Source organism: Eschscholzia californica, unplaced genomic scaffold (assembly GCF_041429995.1).
Source record: "Eschscholzia californica isolate CP2 unplaced genomic scaffold, dmEscCali1.0.p SCAF_1, whole genome shotgun sequence".
Lineage (NCBI taxonomy): Eukaryota > Viridiplantae > Streptophyta > Magnoliopsida > Ranunculales > Papaveraceae > Eschscholzia > Eschscholzia californica.
Genome location: NW_028238198.1, coordinates 67,369,262 through 67,392,475, shown reverse-complemented (window position 1 = coordinate 67,392,475; position 23,214 = coordinate 67,369,262). Strand labels below are relative to the sequence as shown.

The 23,214-nt window shown below is 36.0% G+C and overlaps 1 protein-coding gene and 2 pseudogenes across 3 annotated transcripts; 2 read left to right on the top strand and 1 right to left on the bottom strand.

Annotated features, from left to right (window-relative positions):
* Positions 1 to 1,287: 1,287 nt before the first annotated feature.
* On the bottom strand, positions 1,288 to 2,429 carry LOC147568500 (protein LIGHT-DEPENDENT SHORT HYPOCOTYLS 5 pseudogene; annotated as a pseudogene). Its single transcript, XR_015231052.1, has one exon. The product of XR_015231052.1 is annotated as a protein LIGHT-DEPENDENT SHORT HYPOCOTYLS 5 pseudogene (transcript).
* A 9,257-nt stretch (positions 2,430 to 11,686) lies between these two features.
* On the top strand, positions 11,687 to 14,709 carry LOC147568499 (uncharacterized; annotated as a pseudogene). The gene is made up of 3 exons (XR_015231051.1): positions 11,687 to 12,257; positions 12,370 to 13,434; positions 14,284 to 14,709. The product of XR_015231051.1 is annotated as an uncharacterized LOC147568499 (transcript).
* A 1,198-nt stretch (positions 14,710 to 15,907) lies between these two features.
* Positions 15,908 to 22,061, top strand: LOC147568498 (ubiquitin-activating enzyme E1 1-like). The gene is made up of 7 exons (XM_086654935.1): positions 15,908 to 16,323; positions 16,496 to 16,824; positions 17,332 to 17,549; positions 18,714 to 19,508; positions 19,765 to 20,633; positions 20,744 to 21,176; positions 21,289 to 22,061. Exons 2-7 carry the CDS (start codon positions 16,512 to 16,514, stop codon positions 21,883 to 21,885), a joined length of 3,225 nt encoding a protein of 1,074 aa, XP_086511061.1. The 5' UTR covers positions 15,908 to 16,323; positions 16,496 to 16,511; the 3' UTR covers positions 21,886 to 22,061.
* Positions 22,062 to 23,214: the final 1,153 nt, after the last annotated feature.

Below are 23,214 nucleotides of genomic sequence, written 5' to 3'. Positions count from 1 at the left end.
ACTATTCAGTCAATTTAGATTCAGCCAGTTCCGTTCAGCTAATTCAGATTCAGCCAATTCAGATTCAGACAAAAAAAAAAATAAACAACACCATAGTGAAGCACCCACAAACATAAATGATCTAGTACAAATTAAGTAGACCCAAATGGAACTCGAATCTCTAACCTAAGAAAATTATAGACTCTTATCTTGTGTATCTTGAGGAATATAAGCCGATTGTGTTTATAAAAAATGTATTCCATGACAGAATATAATATTTATATTTGGCTATATATAAAGAATATATTGTGATGAATGATAATATAAACTAACCAATATATGTTTAATGTATATAAGAGAAAAATAGAAGAATTAAATGGTAAGCTGGTCTTTCATTTTCAATCAGAGGTTGGCCATGGGGTCATTGCACCAATTCTTCTCCCCACTTCATTTTTCTATAGTTTGTCTATATATGATTTCATTTGTTTTTTGTTTGCCATAATTTATTAATCTATTTATTTTTTTGCATATATCATAAGGGGAGTCTGACCCCAATCATTTTATTAACTTGGAAGGTAAAGTAATAATGTCACATGCAATTCATTCATTGATCATTGTATATAGAGAGAGATGTTTGCAATGTGAATGATTTAAGTGCATGAAGAGACATAAGTGCATGGGTCATGGTGCACGTGTGGAATTGATCAAAATCTACTAATCTGTGCCAGTAAAATCAGAGGGGAATATTGTGAAGGACTAGTACAATTTGAGTAAAGTCACAACCACCATGACTAGCTCCATCAATTCAAGTTTGAAATCAGTACAAACAAAAAAAATCAAGAAATTTCAAGTGATATATATCACATTGCAAGGAAATTAGTTTTATGGAATAAGTGATCTAGTTTCTCAATAGCTAGATTATGAATTGATTTTAAGAGAAATAAATATGAAAAACAAGTTCCAAATTTTGGTACTCAAGTTCGCTACTTTTGGTATATAACTTGTTAGAACATTAGTCTAACTACACGGTCAAATTCGTGTACTACGTTTTTTAGTATAGGGAACTACACTCTCTATATATCTTTTCAAGAAAACTATAGAAAATGATAAATGAGTGAAAGAAATTTCCCCTAATTAAAGTAGTTTGAAAAATAATTAGACCTCCTAGAATGAGGAAAAATATGGTTAAAAATCAATAATCAACAAAATTGTAAGATCATGTCACCTTATTAGATAGAAAGGCCAAAATTAGTTCATGAGTTGATCAAATTATAGGGGAAAATGGAAAGAAAAATTGCTAGGTGTGTATAAGAACTCAAAATAACAAACAATATTTAATTAAGTTGTAGTTTGAGCAACACTTACATCTCCATCACCACCACCACCACCCTCACCCTCACCACCACCACCACCACCACTACCACCACCACCTCCACCCTCACTACCACTACCACCTCCACCTTCAATAACAATTTGATCTGCTACGGCAACCACTACACTACCCGAAATAGCCGTTGCGATTGGAGTAGTATTAGTACTACTAGTAAGAGTGGTGGGTCTTTTCCTTTTCTTCTTCTCATAAGGAACACCTCTAGCTTTAGCTTGACTTTCTCTTACTTCCCTCAAATATATTCTCACAGCTCTAGCTCCAAATGGATTTGATTCAGGCTTTCCTCCATTCTCTTCATAGGCAGCTCTTAGTCTACCAATTAGGGCATCTAAACTTCCCCATGCTTGTTTTAATGGACAAGAACATGATGCTGGTGGATTAGGGTTTCCATAATATGGACAACCATCTATATGAATTTTTGTCTTTCCAAATTGATCTAAATACTTCAAGAATTCAATCACATGTGCTCCACTACATCTTGCTAATGATAATGGTGGTTTATGGTTCTTTAAGTACTGTAAAAACGTGTTCCAATCTCTTCTCTTTTGTGATTCATATCTACTCGGTGGCACGGAGCGGGACGGTGCTGCCGACAATGATCCTTCCCTACCACCACCGTCGCCACCACCACTTCCTGTTCCTGGGGGTGGTTCATGTGATTTTGGTTCTGATGCGCCACCACTACTACTACCACAACCACCACCACTACTACCACCACCAGATGTTGATGCCATATAATTGGTACTGTTTTTAGGTTTGACTTCTAACTTGCACTTGTGGATGGAGGTAGTTCTTGACTTCTTGTTTCTTGCTCCAATCGATTTTCTTTGATTTCTCTGTCGTGGGGTTCTCTTTGATTTTGAATTCAACTAGTATGAAATTTTTCATAGAAATGAAGAGACAGAGGGGAGATTAGAGTGTTTTTTTTTTGTGGGAGTAATAATTTTCTAGGGTTTGAACACCTCCTGGGCTTTATGGTGGCTGGGGAGGGAATTATGATTTTAGGGATGGGTGGAGAGTGTAGAAGAGAGAGAAAGTGGGAGAGGAAAAGAAATTTTATAGACCATACGTGGTGAACCAAAATGAATGAATGTATGAATACGAAAATGATCTAGGCACCCAAAATCCAGCGAATTTGAGATGAAAGTTCAAATCAACGGTTCAGATTGATTTGCCGATTTTCCCTAATGGTGTGTTTGGTTGCAGGATTCCTAAGTAGGATTCCTATCAAAAGTGGAATTTGGTAGGAATCATGAATCCTTGGTCTGTTTGGCTACCAAGAATCCTAGGACTCTTGAATCCTAAGGATTCCTAATTCCAAAATTTGTATTGGACTAAAATCCCACCCTACCCCCTAAGGATTTGCTAGGATTTTGGATTAATGAACCTAAATTTCAAACTTAAAATCAACAAAAAAATATTTCCTTCTACAAAATCATTATTTTTTTCCAAAATCATTATTTTTTTCAAAAATCATATTTTTTCTAAAGACGTTTAAAAATACTCAAATAATAATAAATCATAGGATTTTTAGTTGCAAAACAAGCCAAAAATTATTACTTGGATTCATGAATCCGTGGAATCATGAATTCCAAGGACTCATGAATTCGCGGGTTCATGATTTCGCCATCCAAACACACCATAAATTTAATCACTAGAAAAAATCAGCCATTGATTTGGATCTCCCTCCCAAATTTATCTTGCATGAATAAGTGGGAGTGAGTGAATACTGTTTCTATTCACGCGCCGACCCTACTAGACTTTGACTCTGGATCCGTCCTCTTTCTCTCTTTGTATATTTCTCTCTTGTTAAATCCATTTTATCCCCCAATTCATCACCAATACTAGAGTTTGATCCCTATATTTGTCTAATTCTGAAATTTGGGCCCCATGATTCAACTTAGAAATTTCTTTTTCCTTTTATTTTCACTTACTTCCTCACTTTTTCTCACTCTACTCCGTCTCCGCGAGAAAACATATCGACCTTCACTCGACGACTTCCTCTATCTATCCTTAATAATCTTACTAGTGTCTCTATCTCCTTTCATCTATCTCTTTAATCCTCCATATCTCATTATAGAGTCAAACAATTTAATTTGTTCTAAAATAAGAACCCTCGTCTAAAGTCCTGTACCAAAACCTTTGTTGGAAAATATCGAGGAAATTTGTTATATTTAGTTGCTATATATATATATATATATATATATATATATATATATATATATATTATCTTTGAACAGATTCACAAAACATGCTTGCCTTCATTAAATTTATTGAAGTATATTTCTAATTGAATGCAAAACCTCGAAAATAGGGAAGCTAATGAACAAAAGCCACAATTTTTGTTACCACAAGTACTAAAATTCGTGATGATTTATAACCATTTATTTGTGACGGTATGCAAATTGCCGGTAAATGATGGTTTATCAACAATCAGTAATAAATAAACGTAACAAATAGGTAGTTTTCCCAATGGCATTTTGATAAGAGTAGAACTCATAACAAATATAAATAAAAATTTATAGTGGCAGAACCTTTTTATCATATTATATAATTATCTTTTGGGTCCAAACGATAAGTCTAACTAGTAGCGCGCCATTGGTGTTGGAACTTGGACGAATGACATAGATTTTGTATCAAGAAAGATGAATAAATGGATAGTGCGTACATCGTACGACCCACTTAAGGTCTCTTATTTCTATATTATTATTTATGTTTTTTCAAAGTAAAAGGCTATCGAATCCAATGCTTCTTTCTATCTCTAAAATCCTCATACAAACCCTAAAAATATGTAAGCAAGAAAAAGGTTAATATTTGGCGGCCCTACAAATTTTTTCCATGTTTTTCAATGGTTAATTCGACCCCACCACCATAAACGACTCTTTCAATCATTCAACCCCTTAGCAATTAAAGTTAGCTAGCTAGATTTGTTTTTGGATCATTGGATATTCAATCAATAGAATTATTTACTTATACCCATTACCCACCCAAATATTTAATTTAGTATTATTTTAGTAATTAAATGTTTTTATTGAAAATTTAACCACCTATAAGTTGGTTAACTATTTATCCATGAATCCAAAACCTCAAATGATTAATCATGATCAATGATCACAACTATAATTATTTTGTTCACCAACAGCAAATTGTGTTTCACTCCATGATTGCGAAGTATTAAAATTTGTAAATTGTAATTTTCTAATTCAAAATCAACCAACAATGAATTAGAAAATTACAATTTACAATTTAATCTATACTTAATTATTACTTTATTTTTTGTTGGAAGCACTTAATTATTATTTATCAGTGTATCACTTTTCCATGTAAGATTGTTCTCTCATAAAATGACGATAAATATGGAAGAAAAAGTTGAGAAATAAAAACTTTTAATTAAGTAGAAATTACAATTGGTAAATGGGTATCAAGCTTTGCTTAATTTTTTTACTTGGTACACATTTAAATGCTCTTTCTCTCTCTCTCCTGTAATTGATGTTGTTGATAGAATAGATTATATAAATAAATTATTTATAATATTGGTGCCTGCATGATCTGTATTGAATAACTGAAAGCACTGTTGTTGGATTTGTTATATGTATATTTTTTTTAATTTTGGAACCTCGAACACCTTTCATTTCTATAAATTAGAACCTAAGATGGTTGTTCATCAAAAAAAAAAGAACCTTTGATGGTGCAAAGTCTTTCTTTATTTGATGGTGACACCACCAAAAATATTATATTTGTTCTCTGGATCTAGTTGAACTGTAGGAATAGTATCCATTTCAGAAACGAAAGGCTTGATATTCGTTGAGTATGGTGGAAAACGACGCAGGAACTCTAAAGGCTACCAGATCTCTTAATTCCTGATAACTCTGAATCGTCTTTGCAGGTACCTTCTTGGTGTCCACCGACGTTTGGAAGGATAGATATAAATTTTGTTTTGGGCTCCAATTTGTGACCAACTCGCTATTTTAGCTCCCATAAATGGGTGGCAGTTCGATTTGGCTCCAAGAAAAAAAATCAATTTTTTCCGGAACTATTTTTGGGGGCCAAAATAAAATTAATTCCAAAACCTCATCTCTCTATTTCTCATCCGCTTCACCTCCTCTCTCCTCCATCTCATCTCTTCCTCTTCACCTCACCTCCGATGGAAAGTCGTTGGTCGACGACCTAACCCAATTTTTTCTTCTCTCTCTTCTTAATCTTCTTCCTTTCTCTCTCTAAACACTTTGTCGAAGGGGAACCCCTTTGCCGGAGGGTCTGGTTCACCAGACCTCGAAGGCCAAGTTCAGACCTTCAACAGACCTTCGAAGGTCTTGTTCGCAAATTTGGCGAACCAGGGCGAACCAGAGATTTAAAAGTCTGGCGAACCATCTCCGGCGAAGGGCAACCTTTTCTTCAGAGTTTAGTGAGGGAGGGGGGGAAAGAGAGAGAAGAAAGAAGCGAGAGGGGTGAAGAAGAAGGAAGAAGAACAATAGAGAGAAATGAAGAAGATGAAGAAGAAAAATAATTTGGGTTAAGTCGCCGACCAGAATTTTGTCGGCCGACGAGTTTTTCACGCGGAGGTGAGGTGGAGAGGAGGAGATTAGACGGAGGAGAAAGGAGGTGAAGTGGACGAGAAATAGAGATATGGGTAGGGGTGTTCGTTGGTTCGGTATCCGGTATTTTGGAGCCATCCGTTACCAAACCGCTCATGGTTTGGTTAGTGATTTCTTAAACCGTTACCGATCCGCTCATGGTTTGGTTTGGTAACCATCCAAACCCTCAACGAGCGGTTTGGATACTATTGGATACCAAACCATCCATGAAAATAATTTGTTCTTCATGGATCGACGAATCAAGTTACTTTCTTTATACATTGACGTATAAAAACAAGACAACACTCCCCGAAAACTTGAAGAAACAATCAAACTAACATAACACGACAAATAATATTTTAAACAAATAAAAATGTGCAAGTCACAATATAATTTCACCAAAAAATGTGCGACTTAAACAAAAAAAAAAATTAAACAAAATAGACAGAAAGCAAATAATCCAATGATGATCCTCAATTCACTTGTCCATATTCTTGATCGTTAAGCTGTAAAAGTAAATGATAAACAAAGAAAGTGAGGTATTAAAGAAAATAAATTAAAGAAACTTAAATGATTTGAAAGCTATGACTTAAAGTTCAAAAATTATCCACTCGAGAGCCAATCATTCATCATCATACTTTAAATCTGTGATACTACCTAAAATTGAGGCTTCTGCAAGTGGATAAAAGAAAAAAAAACATTAAAAGAAAAAAAATCTTGGTAAAGAAGAAGATACCTGAGTTGCAGTCACATTAGTCGTATCATTACTTGTAGTCGTTTGCGTGGGAGGAACACTATTTGGAGGAAGATTAAGAGCATCGGTAGGAGGTGCAGTTTCCATTGGAGTTTTCTGTTATAAAATAAAGATTCAGAGTTATATAACAGTGATAAAGAATGATGTACAAATATCTTAACGACAAATTAATAAAAAAAAATTACCGAAACTGAAGTCGGCGAAGAAATCATTTTAGATATCTTTTCCCACGTCCAAAATTTCAAAACAAGATATCTCTTAAAGATACCTGGTTACAAAGTAAGCAAGACAATAAAAAAAATTTAACATCTTCAAACAATTAACTAAATCAAAGATTCACCAAACTAAGTGTTGACATTAACACACTTCTTTAATTAATAGAAGTCAATTAGGATGAAGATGAATTACTACTGGCCGGGTTAAAGATTGGTGGATGACTTGTTGATGCCGGATTGTCGAACTCCAAGGCTAGAAAAAATAAAAGTGGTGGGGAGGAAGAATGAAGATTGTTCTCGTTATTGGGTAACTAGGGTGATTGCCTAAATAGGTGTTTGACGGCAAAAATAAAAGTAGGGTTTAGGGTTTTCAGTAATATATATTCTGTATATATGTATACTATACATATAGTATATATATATATATATATTTATATCTATTAATTAAATTGATTGGTTTGGTTTGGTTTTAATGGTTCCTAAAAATTACATCCGCTTACCGAACCAAACTAGTCGGTTTTTAGAAATTTACAACCGTACCAAACCACTTGTTGTTTGGTTTGGTTTGAAAACCGACTGGACCGGTTTGGATCGGTTTGGTTTGATTGGTTCGCTATATTTTTGCACACCGGTGGTGTTTATGTTTTTTAATTTTTTAGAATTAATTCCATTTTGGTCCCCAAGGGTAGTTCCGAAAAAAGTTTAAAAAAAAAATCGGCCTTTTGAGTCAAACCAAACTGCCGAACACTTACTAAAGTCAAAAGGGTGAGTTGGTCACAAATTGGGTACCAAAACAAAATTAACCCTTGATGGTGCTTATCGGTCGAATGGTGCAGCAACAACGGTCGGTGGCAAAAGATTGGAATAGTGTAACAGTTGACTCAATCTGAAGAGTATTCTCACAAGTCTCGGCTTTACATAGCGAGCTGAAAGCGTTCGAGTTGGGGTTTTGGTTGAGAGAAAGGTTAAATTCATACTCGTAAATGGAAAGTGACTCATGAAACCTAGTTGCACTTTTATCCGACAGTTAAGAAGAGGCCCTGTGGAGACTATGATATTGAGGCATTACATGTCCTCATTGGTAGCCGCAGGATTTCAATCACTTCCTGCCCGTGAAGTTCTGATTCAACCCCTCATGATTTAGCACCTTCTACTTTACACCTTAACTCCTTTAGAATGTCCGATGAGCGCTTTCCTCATTTATATTGTTAAAGTTTAGTCCTCTCCGTAACTTTACGATCAAAGGATTTGACATTTATTAATGGAATCTTATTTCAAGGAAAAAAAACTAACAAGAGAATTATGTAAATTCATCTTATGCATTTTAGCCAAAATTCCAATTACAATTAAAAATGATTTTTTGCCAAAATTCGAATTACACCGTGGATTATGTCTAAATATGTTTCTGCTTACTTTCATTCAAACTCCTAAAAAGAAGAAACAAGTCAGAGACTATGGATACAACACAAAGATTTAAGGTCGGTTTTCTTCTCAGTAAACCGGCTTGCGAGGAAAGATAACCAAGATCTAATATAAATATACATTTTTCAAACAAAAAAAATATATAAATGTACATGCGAATAACTTGTACTTAATCAAGATTTTTAACGAAGTACATAATGGATGGGATAGCTGAATTGGGCCATGAAGACTATTTTCCTTCTTCACAAGAGGACCTCAAAGACTTGGGCAAATCCTTCACTCCAACACTATTTCGTGGGTGTGATCTTGGGTCTTTGCCCCCCCCCCCCCCAACCAAATTGTTTTGGGCCACTCTTCAAAGGATAGTCTGGAAAAATTCTAAAGGCGGTCCCGTCCAATATCCTTAAGGGGGTAGTAAACCCAGAGGCGCCTTTAGAGGGTCTTTTTGTGCTGGGTTGGAAGTGAATTCTTAATACACCGCCCACAAATCTACCCAAAATTGGGGACTCAGATGGTTTCTACTTTCTACCAATGGAAATAGTCTTATGCCATATGGCAATAACATTATTTATCCTTTAGATTTCAATGTTAAGATTAGCTTTTGTTTTCACAAAAACACATAAGCATCTAATTTCCACACATATAAAATCATGATACCTACTATAATTAAAATTAACCATTTCAAGTAACAGTTATAACTGGTTACTAGTTAAATACCGTTATTTTTCGTTTCAAATAACAAAGATTTCTAAATTACTCATTAAACACAATCATGAAAATAACATGCCTTGATCCCATTAGAAATGAATTAAATTGGATTTGAAGGGGGACCATAGTTCAAATTCCCATAGAATACAGACCAAAGAGGCTAAGGCCCTAGGTCATGGGATTTTATTTTCTCGGATCTTTTCCTATGTAACAAGAGGTAATTTCTAGAAAGGTCAAAATAATATTGAAAATGAGTAGAAAAACACAAAACATTTGAAAATTATTATTCAGGTCAAAAAGTGTGCAAATACTAAAATACCCTTTTTTGTCTTTTTGTGTAACTAAATTCTTTTATTTTTCTTTAAACTTTAAATCGATATAACTTTTGTTTGAGATGTCGGATTTCAATAAAAATTATATATTTAGAAATGATTTTTCATTAGCTTTCTAACAAGATCCACTTTCAATATTTTTTTTCGAAAAAAAAACCCAGAAAAAAACGGCGTTTTTTTCCTTTACGTTTTTATGCAAACGTGTTTGCACCGATCTGTTGTGCAAACGTGTTTGCACCGATCTGTTGTGCAAACGTGTTTGCACCGATCTGTTGTGCAAACGTGTTTGCACCGATCTGTTGTGCAAACGTGTTTGCACCGATCTGTTGTGCAAACGTGTTTGCACCGATCTGTTGTGCAAACGTGTTTGCATAAGTTTTAGTGGAGAGAGAGGGACTCTTGATGTTGTATAGTAATTGAGAGATGAAATGAGGAAAATAAGAAGTTCTATAGATCTTTGATATAACTTAAGATTACATAATGGTAGAGATAATACATAATCTTTGTGGTACCTTCACAAAAAAAAACCATATAGCGTTCGTCATAACCGAGAAACTTCCATCTCGAAAGAAAAATAATTACCCATCCAAAAGCGAAAAAAACTTACTTAGCCACTGCCTTTACTTCTAAACTGTATCATGAACTATTCGGCATTCTCAACAATCAAGCAACCAACTAGCTACCCATAACTCTAACAAGAACAAGACCAACAGACTAAATCTTTTAAGTGCATAAAGACTAGTATATCATATATATTCTAAGATTGAGAACTGAAAAAAGAGAAGTTCATTGCGATATTTTCATTTAGTAACTTCAAAAATTATATATGTATCAACGTTTCAAGAACTGAAACTTCAATAACTTAAAAGTAAAACTGTAAGAACCAGATATCATTCAAATAACTATACCATTGTCAAGTATCACAAACAAAAAAAATAATGGCGAGATCACCAGCAACATATTTCTGCATCACCATATCCATGCCCATCTTCTTGCTAACCTCTACTATGAACCCACCATAACAAATTTGTCATAGAATTTCCATTATCAAATACTTTCAAGCTTCTTATCTTGTCCAAAGCTCCATTTTATCATATAATCCTTCCAATCTTCCATGGCATAAAGAAATCATTTCCACCCTTCTCCAACTCCTTCTCTTGCCAATGTCGGAACCGTCCAATTTACAATCCAAAACCAGTAGATTGAACATGTATAGCAATTCTTATTAAACTTTTTTGTTATTTATATAGTGTTCTAGCAGTAACAAAACCAAAAAAACATAGTCTAAAAGTATCAGACCTGCACAAATGTGGAATCTCTAACTCTAATTTGTGTAAAATTATAGAAGTAACAAAACCTTAAATCCTAAATCTCTAACAAACCCAGAATTTATAACTCAAAATATTAGATTGCACAAATAATGAAAATCCTACTAAGTTGAAACATTTAACCTAGTCTGATTCTAAGCTATAAGTATTAGATAAGATGAAAATACCTCTTGAATGGCATGGTTTCTGCTGTTCCCATGAACTGCTTGGAAATGAAGCCCTAATGGGATTAGCAAGCCTGTACTTTATTATGAAGAACAACGGGACCTTTTCTAACAAATCAAAGAGATAAGAGACGAACAGAAAGAATCAACTACTAGTACTAGTACTATAATAACAATAATGGGGAGAAAAATCTAGAGAGAGAAAGAGTTACAGAGAGGTTTCAATTCTAGAATTCACGGGTTGTCTAATGTGTTGTTTAAAGAGAGAATCATGGATTCATTTTCTTTAGCACAACTCTTTGCAGGAAAGCAGAAATCACAGAAGAAGAAGATTCGTTGAAGCATCGGAGGAGAAGAAGGTCTGTCTAAGAGGAAGATGATGATGGCGGAGAGGATCTGGAGGAAGATGGTGACGACGAAGAAGAAGATCAGAACGAAGATGATGATGCCTTTGTGTCGTGTTCTATCTCTGAAAATCGAACTTCATCATCTCTCTCTCTCTAAAATCTCTCATTTTCTCGAAGAAGAAGAAAAGAAAAACCTACAAAGTTTAGGTCTGTTGAGAGAGAAACTACTTTAAATAGATAAGGGCATTTTAGTAATGTAAAAAAAAGAAAATGACCTTAATAGCAATTAGGCATATTATTTTACACTTTATGCCTCATTAATTATAATATTTTGAAACCTTTTAGTCAATAGAAAACAATATAGGTTTTTTTAGTTATTTTAATATTATTATCACCCCAAACAGTCATTTTCTCATGTAACAAGGCACACATTTTTACATTCCATTTTCCCAAATCCCCCTCTCCCGACCTAGTCCGCGGGGGGAAGAAAATTTCACATTCACTGTCACCATCACTCTTTTTCTCTCTAAAAAATACACAACAAACCTACCCATCACCATTAACACTAACATTACTATACTTCTGTAAAAAACCCATTAACTGCTGAAAGTTTTTGAAGTTTCCTTCCTTCTCTGTTTTTTTTGCTTGTTTAACAATGGCGGCAGCACTTGAATGTTGGTTAAGTAGAGCTAATACAGATGAAGATATGTCTGAACAAGTTCTAATGAAAACCCAAGATAGATCAGAAGAAGATATAGATATTTCATCAACTTCATTTTCAAATGGAGTTGGAAAAGAATCTTCATCATTAATGCAGAAAAAGATACAGAAACTTAGTCGTAATGTATCTGAAGCCATTACAAATCTTAAGAACTCATTGAATCTTGATTCAATTCGTGACCCACCATTAATGAAGATCCAAACTAGTAGAAAGCTTATATGGGGTAATGTTATTCGAAATCTAACTAGGCTTTATCCTGGTAGTCAACTTCCAGATAAACTTGTTTCTAATATCAGAAAGCATTTTGATTCATTACCAATCAGGTTAGTTTGAAATCCAATCAAAACCCACAATTTCTCTTGTTTTACTTTTTAATTTTAGATTTAGAGATTTGGGTATTTGTTTTGATGTTCTATAATTTGTTGATTTAAACAGTTATGCTTTAGCTGGTTTCGACATGGAAGACATTTTTCTTCATATTAGATTGATAGAACAAGCAATGGTAGATGAACACCCAACAATTTTTATTGAAGAAATTGCTTCACATGGATCTGTTTTTAAGCTTACATTTGCTTGTAATTCTTTGATTTCATGGTCAGCAATGTCAGGTACATTAGATAGTGTTTCAATTTGTTGTAAGAAGATTCAGATCTTTGAGAAAAAGGGTTTCACTTTAGGGATTATTTTGGTACTAATTCAATCTGGTCAAGAACAATTCTTTAAAACCCGAGTAGAAAATGCATTGGTTTCTGCTTTTAAAAGACCTAAACCAATGAAACTCCCATTTGGTTTATGTGGGAGGCAAGAGGAGAATAATGGGTATCGAGAATTAGGAGCAACAAATGATGTTTATGATGAAGTAGATTGTGAAAATGTGATTGAGGATTCAAACCCGAAAGTTCAATTCAGATACCCTTACCTAATTCATCGATTGTTGTTTCTGTTGATGAATGCCAGACAATTAGTTCAGGTTATGATGAGATTGAGAAGTGGCTTTTGGATTCTAGTCATATTGAGTTTATGGATCAAATTGGACCATATTCGTACAAAGGCGTTTATAAGGGGAAACAGGTGATGATTGAGAAGGTAAAAGGGTGTGGGAAGGGAAGTTCTTACGAGTTTGAGCTCCGAAGAGATCTTTTAGAGTTAATGAGTTTCGGGCACAAGAATATTTTACACTTCTATGGGGTTTCCATTGATGACAATCATGGGTTATGCATAGTGACGAAAATGATGGAAGGGGGATCTGTTTATGAAATTATTCAGAAGAAAAAGAAGCTTCAAACTAAGGAAATAATCAGAATTGGGATTGATGTAGCGACAGGGATCAAGTTCATGAATGATCATGGTCTTGCTTATAGAGATCTTAACACACATAGGATAATATTAGATCGAAAGGGAAATGCTCGTTTGGGAAACATGGGTATCATCACAGTATGTAAGAACAATAGCGATGTGATGGAGTATGAAACAGACGGTTTCCGGTGGCTAGCTCCTGAGGTTAGTTCGTTGTTACTTTGGTTGCATGTTTAACTAATAATGATTGTCAATTTGAAAATTTTGGGACCTTTTATGGTATAGATTTGGTTTGTTTGATTTTCTTATCATGATAATCAAACTGATAGCGGTAAAAGCCACACTGGTTGGGTGGTAACATGTATATCCCTCCACTGTGTAGACCAGAGTTTGAATCTTATCATTTAAGAAATACTAATAAAATAGTAGCTAACAAGTATGTAGTTCACACGAGTGACGTGGTTCACGCCCTACCATTTAGTAGACAATGAAGGAATTCCTACCGCTTACTTATATTGTTGAATTATACCATCCCATTTGTGACGTGTTGTGGGGTTAGGTTCATCTAATGACTTTCCTACAGATATCTAGTTCCTTGTGTTGTAATACTTCATGCCTCAGACGTATTGCCTACCCAAAATAAAAACAAATGGAACGGAGAAACGTATAATGTAAGTAGTATGTTGTTTTATGTCACACGATTCACAATCTTAAGTAATAACACTTCCTATCAGGAGCGTTTCACCATCAACCGTGCTAATGATATCTTAGAAACTGAAAATAGAAAGACAAAAGTGAAAAGGACTATGGATGAAACTCACAATGGAATTCTTACTCTTAATTACGACATCAATCATGCTCGAGATATCGACTTTAAGCTTTTGAATCGTATGCTTACTCGTTACCTACCTATGCACGAAACGAATTCACTATATTTGCTTCTAAGCCTGCATCTTGAAGTCCTATTATAGTAATTTAGTATTCTTTGTCATTTATTCGTCAAGTTATTCCTGCTAGTAATTTGTACAGATTACTTATATTTGGTGGGAACAGATAATTGCAGGTGATCCGGAGAGTGTTTCAGAGACATGGATGAGTAACGTATATAGCTTCGGAATGGTCGTATGGGAGATGGTTACAGGGGAGGCAGCATATTCATCTTATTCACCTGTTCAAGCTGCTGTCGGAATTGCTGCGTGTGGGCTAAGGCCCGATATACCCGAAGATTGCCCGCAATCTCTCAAATCGTTAATGATGAAATGCTGGAAAAATTGCCCTTCAGATCGCCCTACGTTCTCTGAAATCTTAGCATTATTACAGAAATCAAAATACAACGGTACAGGCCTATAAATTTTCGGTAGTTTCTGAAAATCTCAATGAATAAAATCAGAGTTGTAAGTAGTGACACCAATGCTTTAAACTAGGTCAATGTATTCAAAGAATTTTGCAAAAAAATGAAAGATAATCAAGTTCTTGTCATTGCTTCATGTTTTCTTGGGAAAACAACAATACAAACAATTGTATTTCTAAAGTCATAATTCTTCATTCTCGAAAGTCAAACTTAGTCGATTTTGGAAGTCAAAATTCTCTGATTTTGACCATTGGATATGGTTGGGAGGTAGCATCAAAGGGAGAGAGAGCATAAAATTAGGTTTTCTAGGGTTAGGTACAATGCTTGATTCCCGGCATAACGTGTCAACCAAACATACATTATATTTTTGTCACAGAATCTTATCCCACTACAACTATAAACAATGAAGTACAAATAGCAATGGTGGGACTACCCCAAGAGTTTTTCTTAATTAGATAAGTAGCTACTTCAACAAAAAAAAAAAAAAAAAATTAGACATGTAACTCTTCAAAGGCCGATATAAAAAGGTCACTAGCTAATAAACAAAATGTATTAAAGTAATTTTTTGCGAACATAAGAGTAAACGTCTTGTTTTTTGTTGTCACTATTAAATTCTTCATTGTTTAATCCGATCTTCATCGTACTTTTATTTTTCCCAACATAAAACACTTCTACGTACGCGTCTTGAGGACATAAAAAGATTATGGCCACCCAAAAATGGATGCTCCTCCAAACTCCCATCCTTTTTTTTCCTTTGGCACGCGACAAAAATAGTTGGTAAACCACGTCGACGACCCTTCAAAAAAATCTTCTTTCACTCTTCTCACTGCCACCACCATCACTGACCGAGCACAACCACCACCACTCTGACCACCATCGCCACCACCTTCGACCCCCACCGTCATCTCTCTGTTTCTCTCCCTCTCTCCTCTCATTGTGTCAATGAAGGAAAGAGTTTTCTTTAAGGGAGAGAAGTGGTGGCCGTTGTTGCCGGAGGTGGTAATGGGAGGAAAGGAGAAAGAAGTAGGTTTCTCTGAAGGGTCGTCAATAATGACACTATCACGACAGGTGAAAGAATCCAACATTTTCTCATCGCCTTACGGCTACATTTCTTTGTGTTACTCTAAACTCTAAAGGGTCGCCAATAATGACACTCTCACGACAAGTGAAATAATCCAATATTTTCTCACCATATTCAGTATTGTCCTACAACTACATTTCTTTGTTTTCTCTGAAGGGTCGTCAGAAATACACTATGACGACAAGTGATAGAATCCAACATTTTCTCCCCATATTCTATATGCCCTACGGCTACATTTCTTTGTTAGTACCCAAAACCCCACACCTTATTCAAGCATGGAGACAACTTACTGCAAAAATACGAAACGTAGTTGTTCTAGTAGCCCTAGCCCGCCCAATTGAAGGAGGTTGCGCCCCTAACCCACGATCCTAACACACCATCTCCAAGAAACCTCTGACGTATTAAATCATCATTTTATCAGTCCACCCACACAAAACACAACTATCTTTCCTCTTTCTCTCTCTCTCTTTAACAACGCGAGATGAGAGACTCCACAGAAGATTGACACCATAAAACCGACCTCATCAAAACCCTAGAAACAACCTAAAACCTAAACTTCACATATCATTTCATCAAAACAGAAATCTCGATCAAAATCTCCAATTTCCTTTCTTCTTTAACAATCAGTTTCTCTCTCTTTGCTTTTACGAAGTTGTAAGCGGTAAGTGCTTCATTTCTATTCAATCTTCGAATTCATCTTCTTCTTCTTCTTCTTCTGGTATCAGATGATTTAGATTTAGGTTTTTTTTTTTTTTTTTTTAAATATTTTGTAGTTGCTTGTTCTTGAAGCTACTTTTTGATCTAATTCATTTTCTTCTGTTTATATTGAATAGTTTATTATCGCACTATATGCTTCCTAGTAAGAGAGCTGTTGGAGGAGAGTCAGTAGAAGGAAACAACCCTAACGATTCTACGTTGCTCAAGAAATCTAAGATCGATTTCTCGATTTCGTCTTCCATTGTTTCAACAACTGGTAACATCAACGATCAGACTCAACAAGACATTAGGTCTTCTTCCATGGCGTTAGGTAACGGAAATCCACCTGAGATTGATGAGGATTTGCACAGTCGACAGCTTGCCGTTTATGGCCGTGAAACGATGCGACGTCTTTTCGCATCTAACATTCTTGTCTCGGGAATACAAGGACTCGGTGCTGAAATTGGTCTGTACTTTTTTGCATCTTCGTTCTTATTTGATATTTTTAGTTTTAATTACGATTTTGATTTATATCTAGGGTTGCACTTTGACATATACAGATATATATTTTTTAAGATATCCGTGTTAAATTTTATAGTCTTTGATTTTTGAAGTAGTTTTTAGTTATCAGCTTTATTATTTTGTAGTCGGATTCTGAATTTCCAAATCAAGGAGTTGGTTTATGGATCTGATCTAGGACCTAGCTCTGAGATTTTGACTCTCATGGTTTGGGTAGATTCTGTAATTAGTCATATTGATCTAACAAGAGGGTCTTGGGTTCGTTCTATCTATTTTTTTTTCTGATCAATACAATTTGGGTCAAAATCTGATATAGATAACAATTTCCTTGTTGTATTCTGTATCCAACTCTCTTGATTTGCGTGTGATGTTGCCATTCATATGATCTCTTGAAGTAACTACTTGTTCATTTTACATCTACTAGTATCTTACCCTGTTAAGTTGCTTCTTGCAGCTAAAAACCTTATCCTTGCTGGAGTCAAATCCGTGACATTACATGATGAGGGCACGGTGGACCTATGGGATCTTTCGAGCAACTTCATTTTCTCGGAGGATGATGTAGGAAAGAATAGGGCCACTGCTTCTGTTCAGAAACTTCAAGAGCTGAATAATGCTGTTGCAATATCTACATTAACTACTACCTTGACTAAGGATCAACTTTCTAACTTTCAGGTACTTATTCCCTCATAATTTGAATTCCAAGTTGGCTTGTACATCTGATATTAAGTCGTTAAAGGCTTTTACCATGAATTGCTGATGACAGTCTGTAGAGGAGATTTTTACATGTTAAAGCTAATAAATTACCGTTGTAAGTGTTAATGGAAATTGATGGTTTAGATAAACCTCAGGCATCTTATTTAAAAGCTTGCAATCTTCAGTATACATGCAATGAGAATAACAAGCTCCTGTTTTGTTTTGATGTTGAGGGATCACTTTGAAAAAAATAAGTGTCTATCATGTTATTGTTGATTGCTGTTTCATATTGACACATGATATGTAGTATGTTAAACGCATATTAGCGCATATGCATTTTACATGCTTGGCGTTTTTCACAGTAGTCCTTGAAAAATTGCTTTCATCACTTACACAGTTGCAACTGACGTAGTTCTCGAAAATATAGCCTTCGAAGTTACTCTGAATTTTATACTGATATTTCTGAAACATTGATCGGGTCCTGTTGATACAGATGGTAGGAAGATGGGACTGTAGACGTGTCAAATTAGACCAGGAAACCTTTTTCGTTGTATAACTTTCTACTGGAGGAAACGCCCATTGCTTTCTCTGTAGGACGCTTGGCAAGTTGTCATTTTTGTAGTGGAAAAGGCATTTCTTTATGTATTATGCAGTTTGAGTTTTGCTTGTGAATATGTGAGAAGAATTTAATATAGGTTCAGGCGGTAACTGCTAAGTCAAGGAGGAAGGAGTGGGATCATTTACATTTTTTGCTTGATTGAATTATGGATCAGTTGCATAACGCAGTACAATAGCCGCTTAAGTGACCACTTTGAGGTTCAGGAACACTGTTATGTTCTTACCTTTTCAGTTTCCTGTTTTGGTATCTGTTGGCTAAGTGGGTCTGGCAAAAAGTAGTTGTGGACTTGTGGTAGCGTTCTCTGTTGGGGGAACTATGGGACATCCTGGTCTTGTTTATTTGTAGATCACAGTTTTATTCTTGTCTTCTTTTAGCATGTCCTCCGTTCACCGAGAAAAGTATTTTATTCCAGTTTCCTCTTTGTTAGCCTTGTTTGTTTAGGTTCTTCATCAAGCAGATAATGTTTACTTCATGTTGCTTGTTCGTTTTGGTTTGTCTTATGTATTTAAGTTTGTGGTGTGCAGGCTGTAGTATTTACTGATATCAGTATAGAGAAAGCTGTCGAGTATGATGAATTTTGCCGAAGTCAATCACCTCCGATTGCTTTCATTAAAACTGAAGTCAGAGGCCTTTTTGGTAATGTTTTTTGTGACTTTGGCCCTGAGTTCACTGTTGTTGATGTTGACGGTGAGGAACCACATACGGGTATAGTTGCATCCGTTAGCAATGACAACCCAGGACTCGTTGCATGTGTTGACGATGAGCGCCTTGAGTTCCAAGATGGGGATCTCGTTCTGTTTTCAGAAGTTAAAGGCATGCAAGAACTCAATGACGGCAAACCAAGAAAGATTAAGAATGCCAGGCCATACTCTTTCACTCTTGAAGAGGACACTACAAATTATGGTGCATATGACAGAGGTGGTATTGTAACTCAGGTGAAGGAACCCAAGGTTTTGAACTTCAAGTCCTTGCGTGAAGCACTTGCAGATCCCGGTGATTTTCTTCTAAGTGATTTCTCCAAGTTCGACCGTCCACCTCTGTTACATTTGGCATTTCAAGCACTAGATAAGTTTGTGTCCGAGCTGAAACGGTTCCCTGTACCTGGATCAGAGGAGGATGCAGAGAAACTAATTTCTGTGGCTATTGATATCAACGAAGCTGCAGGAGAGGGGAGATTGGAGGAGATTGACAGAAAGATTCTGCGTCATTTTGCCTTTGGTTCCAGGGCAGTTCTGAATCCTATGGCAGCCATGTTTGGTGGTATTGTCGGACAGGAAGTTGTGAAGGCGTGCTCTGGGAAATTTCATCCTCTTTTTCAGGTGAAAAGCATTATTCAAGATTTTGTTTTTTTTTCCATGGAGCAGGTGTCTCTAATTGTATCTATCTTTTGGTCTTTACAATAGAAAGTCGTTTACGTCTTTAGTATTTCTTTTTCTGAAAATAGTATTTCTAGATGATTGCAAATGGCAACTGGTCTTCAGAATTCGAAAGAATTATTGTTTCTTTAGGTTTAGTATTTATAAATTGATTGTGGCAATCTAGTCTAATCTGATGTGTTACTGGTTTTTGTGGCAGTTCTTTTACTTCGACTCGGTGGAATCCCTTCCTACTGAGCCTTTGGATCCTAGTGATTTGAAGCCGCAAAATTGCCGATATGATGCCCAGATTTCAGTGTTTGGGTCAAAGCTTCAGAAGAAACTAGAGAATGCTAAAGTCTTTATGGTAGGAGCAGGTGCCCTAGGTTGTGAGTTCTTGAAAAATTTAGCTCTGATGGGAGTTTCTTGCAGTAAACAAGGGAAGCTAACCGTTACAGATGATGACGTGATCGAGAAGAGTAACCTAAGCAGGCAATTCTTATTCCGAGATTGGAACATCGGGCAGGGAAAATCTACTGTTGCTGCTTCAGCAGCCAGTGCCATTAACCCACATCTCCATATTGAAGCTCTGCAGAATCGTGCAAGCCCTGAAACAGAAAACGTCTTTGACGATACTTTCTGGGAGAATCTTGATGTTGTCGTCAATGCACTTGATAATGTTAATGCCCGTATGTACATGGATCAGAGATGCTTATATTTCCAGAAGCCACTTTTGGAATCTGGAACTTTAGGTGCTAAATGTAATACTCAAATGGTTATACCTCACTTGACCGAGAATTATGGTGCTTCAAGAGACCCACCAGAGAAACAAGCACCCATGTGTACTGTTCACTCGTTTCCTCATAATATCGATCACTGCCTGACATGGGCTCGCTCTGAATTTGAGGGATTACTCGAGAAAACACCTGCTGAAGTAAATGCTTACCTTTCTAATCCAGCTGAATATAACTCTGCCATGGTAAGCGCCGGCGATGCTCAGGCAAGAGATAATTTGGAACGAGTTATCGAGTGTCTTGACAGTGAGAGATGTGAATCATTTCAAGATTGCATTACCTGGGCACGATTAAAGTACAGTATCCAACTTTCCTTTCAAGATTGTACTTATATTTTCCTCTGACCATCAGAACTTGGAGTTAATTAATCATGCTTGACCTTTTTAATACACTTTATGCAAACAGGTTTGAAGATTACTTTGCGAACCGTGTGAAGCAGTTAACTTATACTTTCCCTGAGGACTCAACAACAAGTAGTGGGACACCATTCTGGTCAGCTCCAAAACGTTTCCCACGTCCACTTCAATTCTTGGCTGATGACCCAGGTCATATTAACTTTGTCATGGCGGGATCAATTCTTCGAGCTGAGACCTTCGGTATCCCAATTCCGGACTGGGCTAAGAATCCAAAGAAGTTAGCTGATGCTGTTAATAACGTAATTGTCCCTGATTTCAAGCCCAAGCAAGGGGTCAAGATAGTGACTGATGAGAAGGCCACAAATATGTCTGCTGCTTCCATTGATGATGCTGGAGTCATTAATGATCTCATTGTTAGGCTCGAAAGTTGCTGGAAGAAGCTGCCTTCTGGTTTCCGAATGAATCCTATACAGTTTGAGAAGGTTTGTTTCCCATCTCAAAGAAGAAAACACGGCTACTTGTTCTTTCGTTTGACCACCTTCTGTTTTCGTGGTTAAATTTTGTTCATGCTTGCGCAACTTTCTGAATATGCAGGATGACGACACAAATTACCATATGGACCTGATCGCGGGCCTTGCTAACATGAGGGCAAGGAACTATAGCGTCCCAGAAGTCGACAAGCTAAAAGCCAAGTTCATTGCCGGAAGAATCATCCCTGCCATAGCAACTTCCACTGCAATGGCAACCGGTCTTGTCTGCCTGGAGTTATACAAAGTGATAGACGGAAACCACAAGTTGGAAGACTACAGGAACACCTTCGCAAACCTAGCACTACCATTATTCTCCATAGCGGAACCAGTCCCACCAAAGGTAATAAAGCACAGAGACATGACATGGACCGTGTGGGATCGATGGATTCTAAGAAACAACCCAACTCTTAAAGAGTTACTTAAATGGCTGGAAGGTAAGGGTCTAAATGCTTACAGTATCTCGTGTGGGACCTGCTTGCTCTACAACAGTATGTTTCCTAGGCACAGAGATAGGATGGATCGGAAGTTGGCGGATCTGGCAACCGAAGTGGCTAAAGTGGAGTTACCTTCATATCGGAACCATTTTGATGTCGTGGTGGCGTGTGAGGATGATGAAGATAATGATGTTGACATCCCTCAGGTTTCTATTTACTTCCGTTAGGTTGTTCAGGTGACTCCAGTTAGGGTTCAATCCCATATACTAGAGTTGAAGTCTTCTCAAGGACTACAGTTATGGGTTTTTCTGTTATTCGGTATCATCATACTTAGAACTCATATTTCAGAATTCTCATATGAAACTTTGAATGCATCTGGAAACAAAGGTTTTAAGACTTTTAAGTATTGTTTCTATAGAAGCAATTTGAATGGTTGATTTTTACTTTTTATTGAAGACTTGTGGTCTATAATTTTTTTTAGAGACCATGGTTCTAGCCATGTAGAGAAAGAGACGCTCCTCTCTAACTCATGATGGCTGATGATTGGAAGCTGGTGTAGCCAGACTGGTCTCGCCCGTTTTATCGGTAGTTATTTCCATTTCTTATGTGTTACTGTTACACCCTCTGAGTTATTTTTAGGTTTTTCAGATATAGTCAATTTCTGGAAACATCAAACAGGGATGAACTTTTTACGTGAGATCACATCAGGTCAGTAAATGTAGTTGTGAATTTACTATCCAAATGTTACTTTGTAAAAGAAAAAGGTGAAACAAAATAATTTAAGTCTGGCACTGGGTGAACTTTTTCAGAAAATGGAGTGACTTTACTTTTATCCTATTTAGAAGAAAAACAGATAGGACCACGTAGGGGGTTTTGCTAGTAAAAATGCCATTTCAACCATTTTTGGATCAACTTTCAATTATTGTATAAGGATGTAATTAGTCCTCCAAATTTCTGTATTTTTACGTCACACCCTAATTTCTGTCTGTTTGTGGAATAGTCAAGTTAAAAATTGCTATTTTATCAAAAAAAAAAAAAAAAAGTTAAAAATTGCTAGAGATGTAAAGAAAAGTTTGTAGTGATGATTTTGGATTGGGATATAATACTTGAGCTAGAAGAATAGGTTGACTTAGATCTAGTTGAAGGTGAATAAGATTAGTGGTAATAACTTAACACCGTTAGTCTACAGTTTGTTCTAACGAGCACGCTCTTATAGATTGAATTGTTTTGAGATGGTCGATATTTCGTAAAATTAAGAAAAATTTTAAGGGTACAAATACAAGTTTGAGGAAAAAAATTTGCACTGTTTATTCATTTTTCTCATCTACTTCCACTTTCGATTATCGTCTGCAACTACCACTTCTGACTGATGAGCATCATTATTTCTTACTTCTCTCTACCTCTTATTTCTTTCTTTCTTTATTGTTGTCCGTAGAGAGGGTTCCCATCCCTCTGTTCGCTAGAGAAAAAAGAGATAGAGAAATTAAAAAAAAAAAAAAGAGTATTTGAAAAATCTTTTGAAGGTTGTCGACAATAACAGTACGTTCCTGTATCTT

Excerpts from the sequence above, each read along its gene's own strand:
- LOC147568498 (XM_086654935.1), top strand. The coding sequence starts at position 16,512 with ATGCTTCCTAGTAAGAGAGCTGTTGGAGGAGAGTCAGTAGAAGGAAAC. Across the intron at positions 19,509-19,764 it reads AATTTCATCCTCTTTTTCAG|TTCTTTTACTTCGACTCGGT; the intron begins GTGAAAAGCATT and ends TTTTTGTGGCAG. Across the intron at positions 20,634-20,743 it reads ATTACCTGGGCACGATTAAA|GTTTGAAGATTACTTTGCGA; the intron begins GTACAGTATCCA and ends TTATGCAAACAG.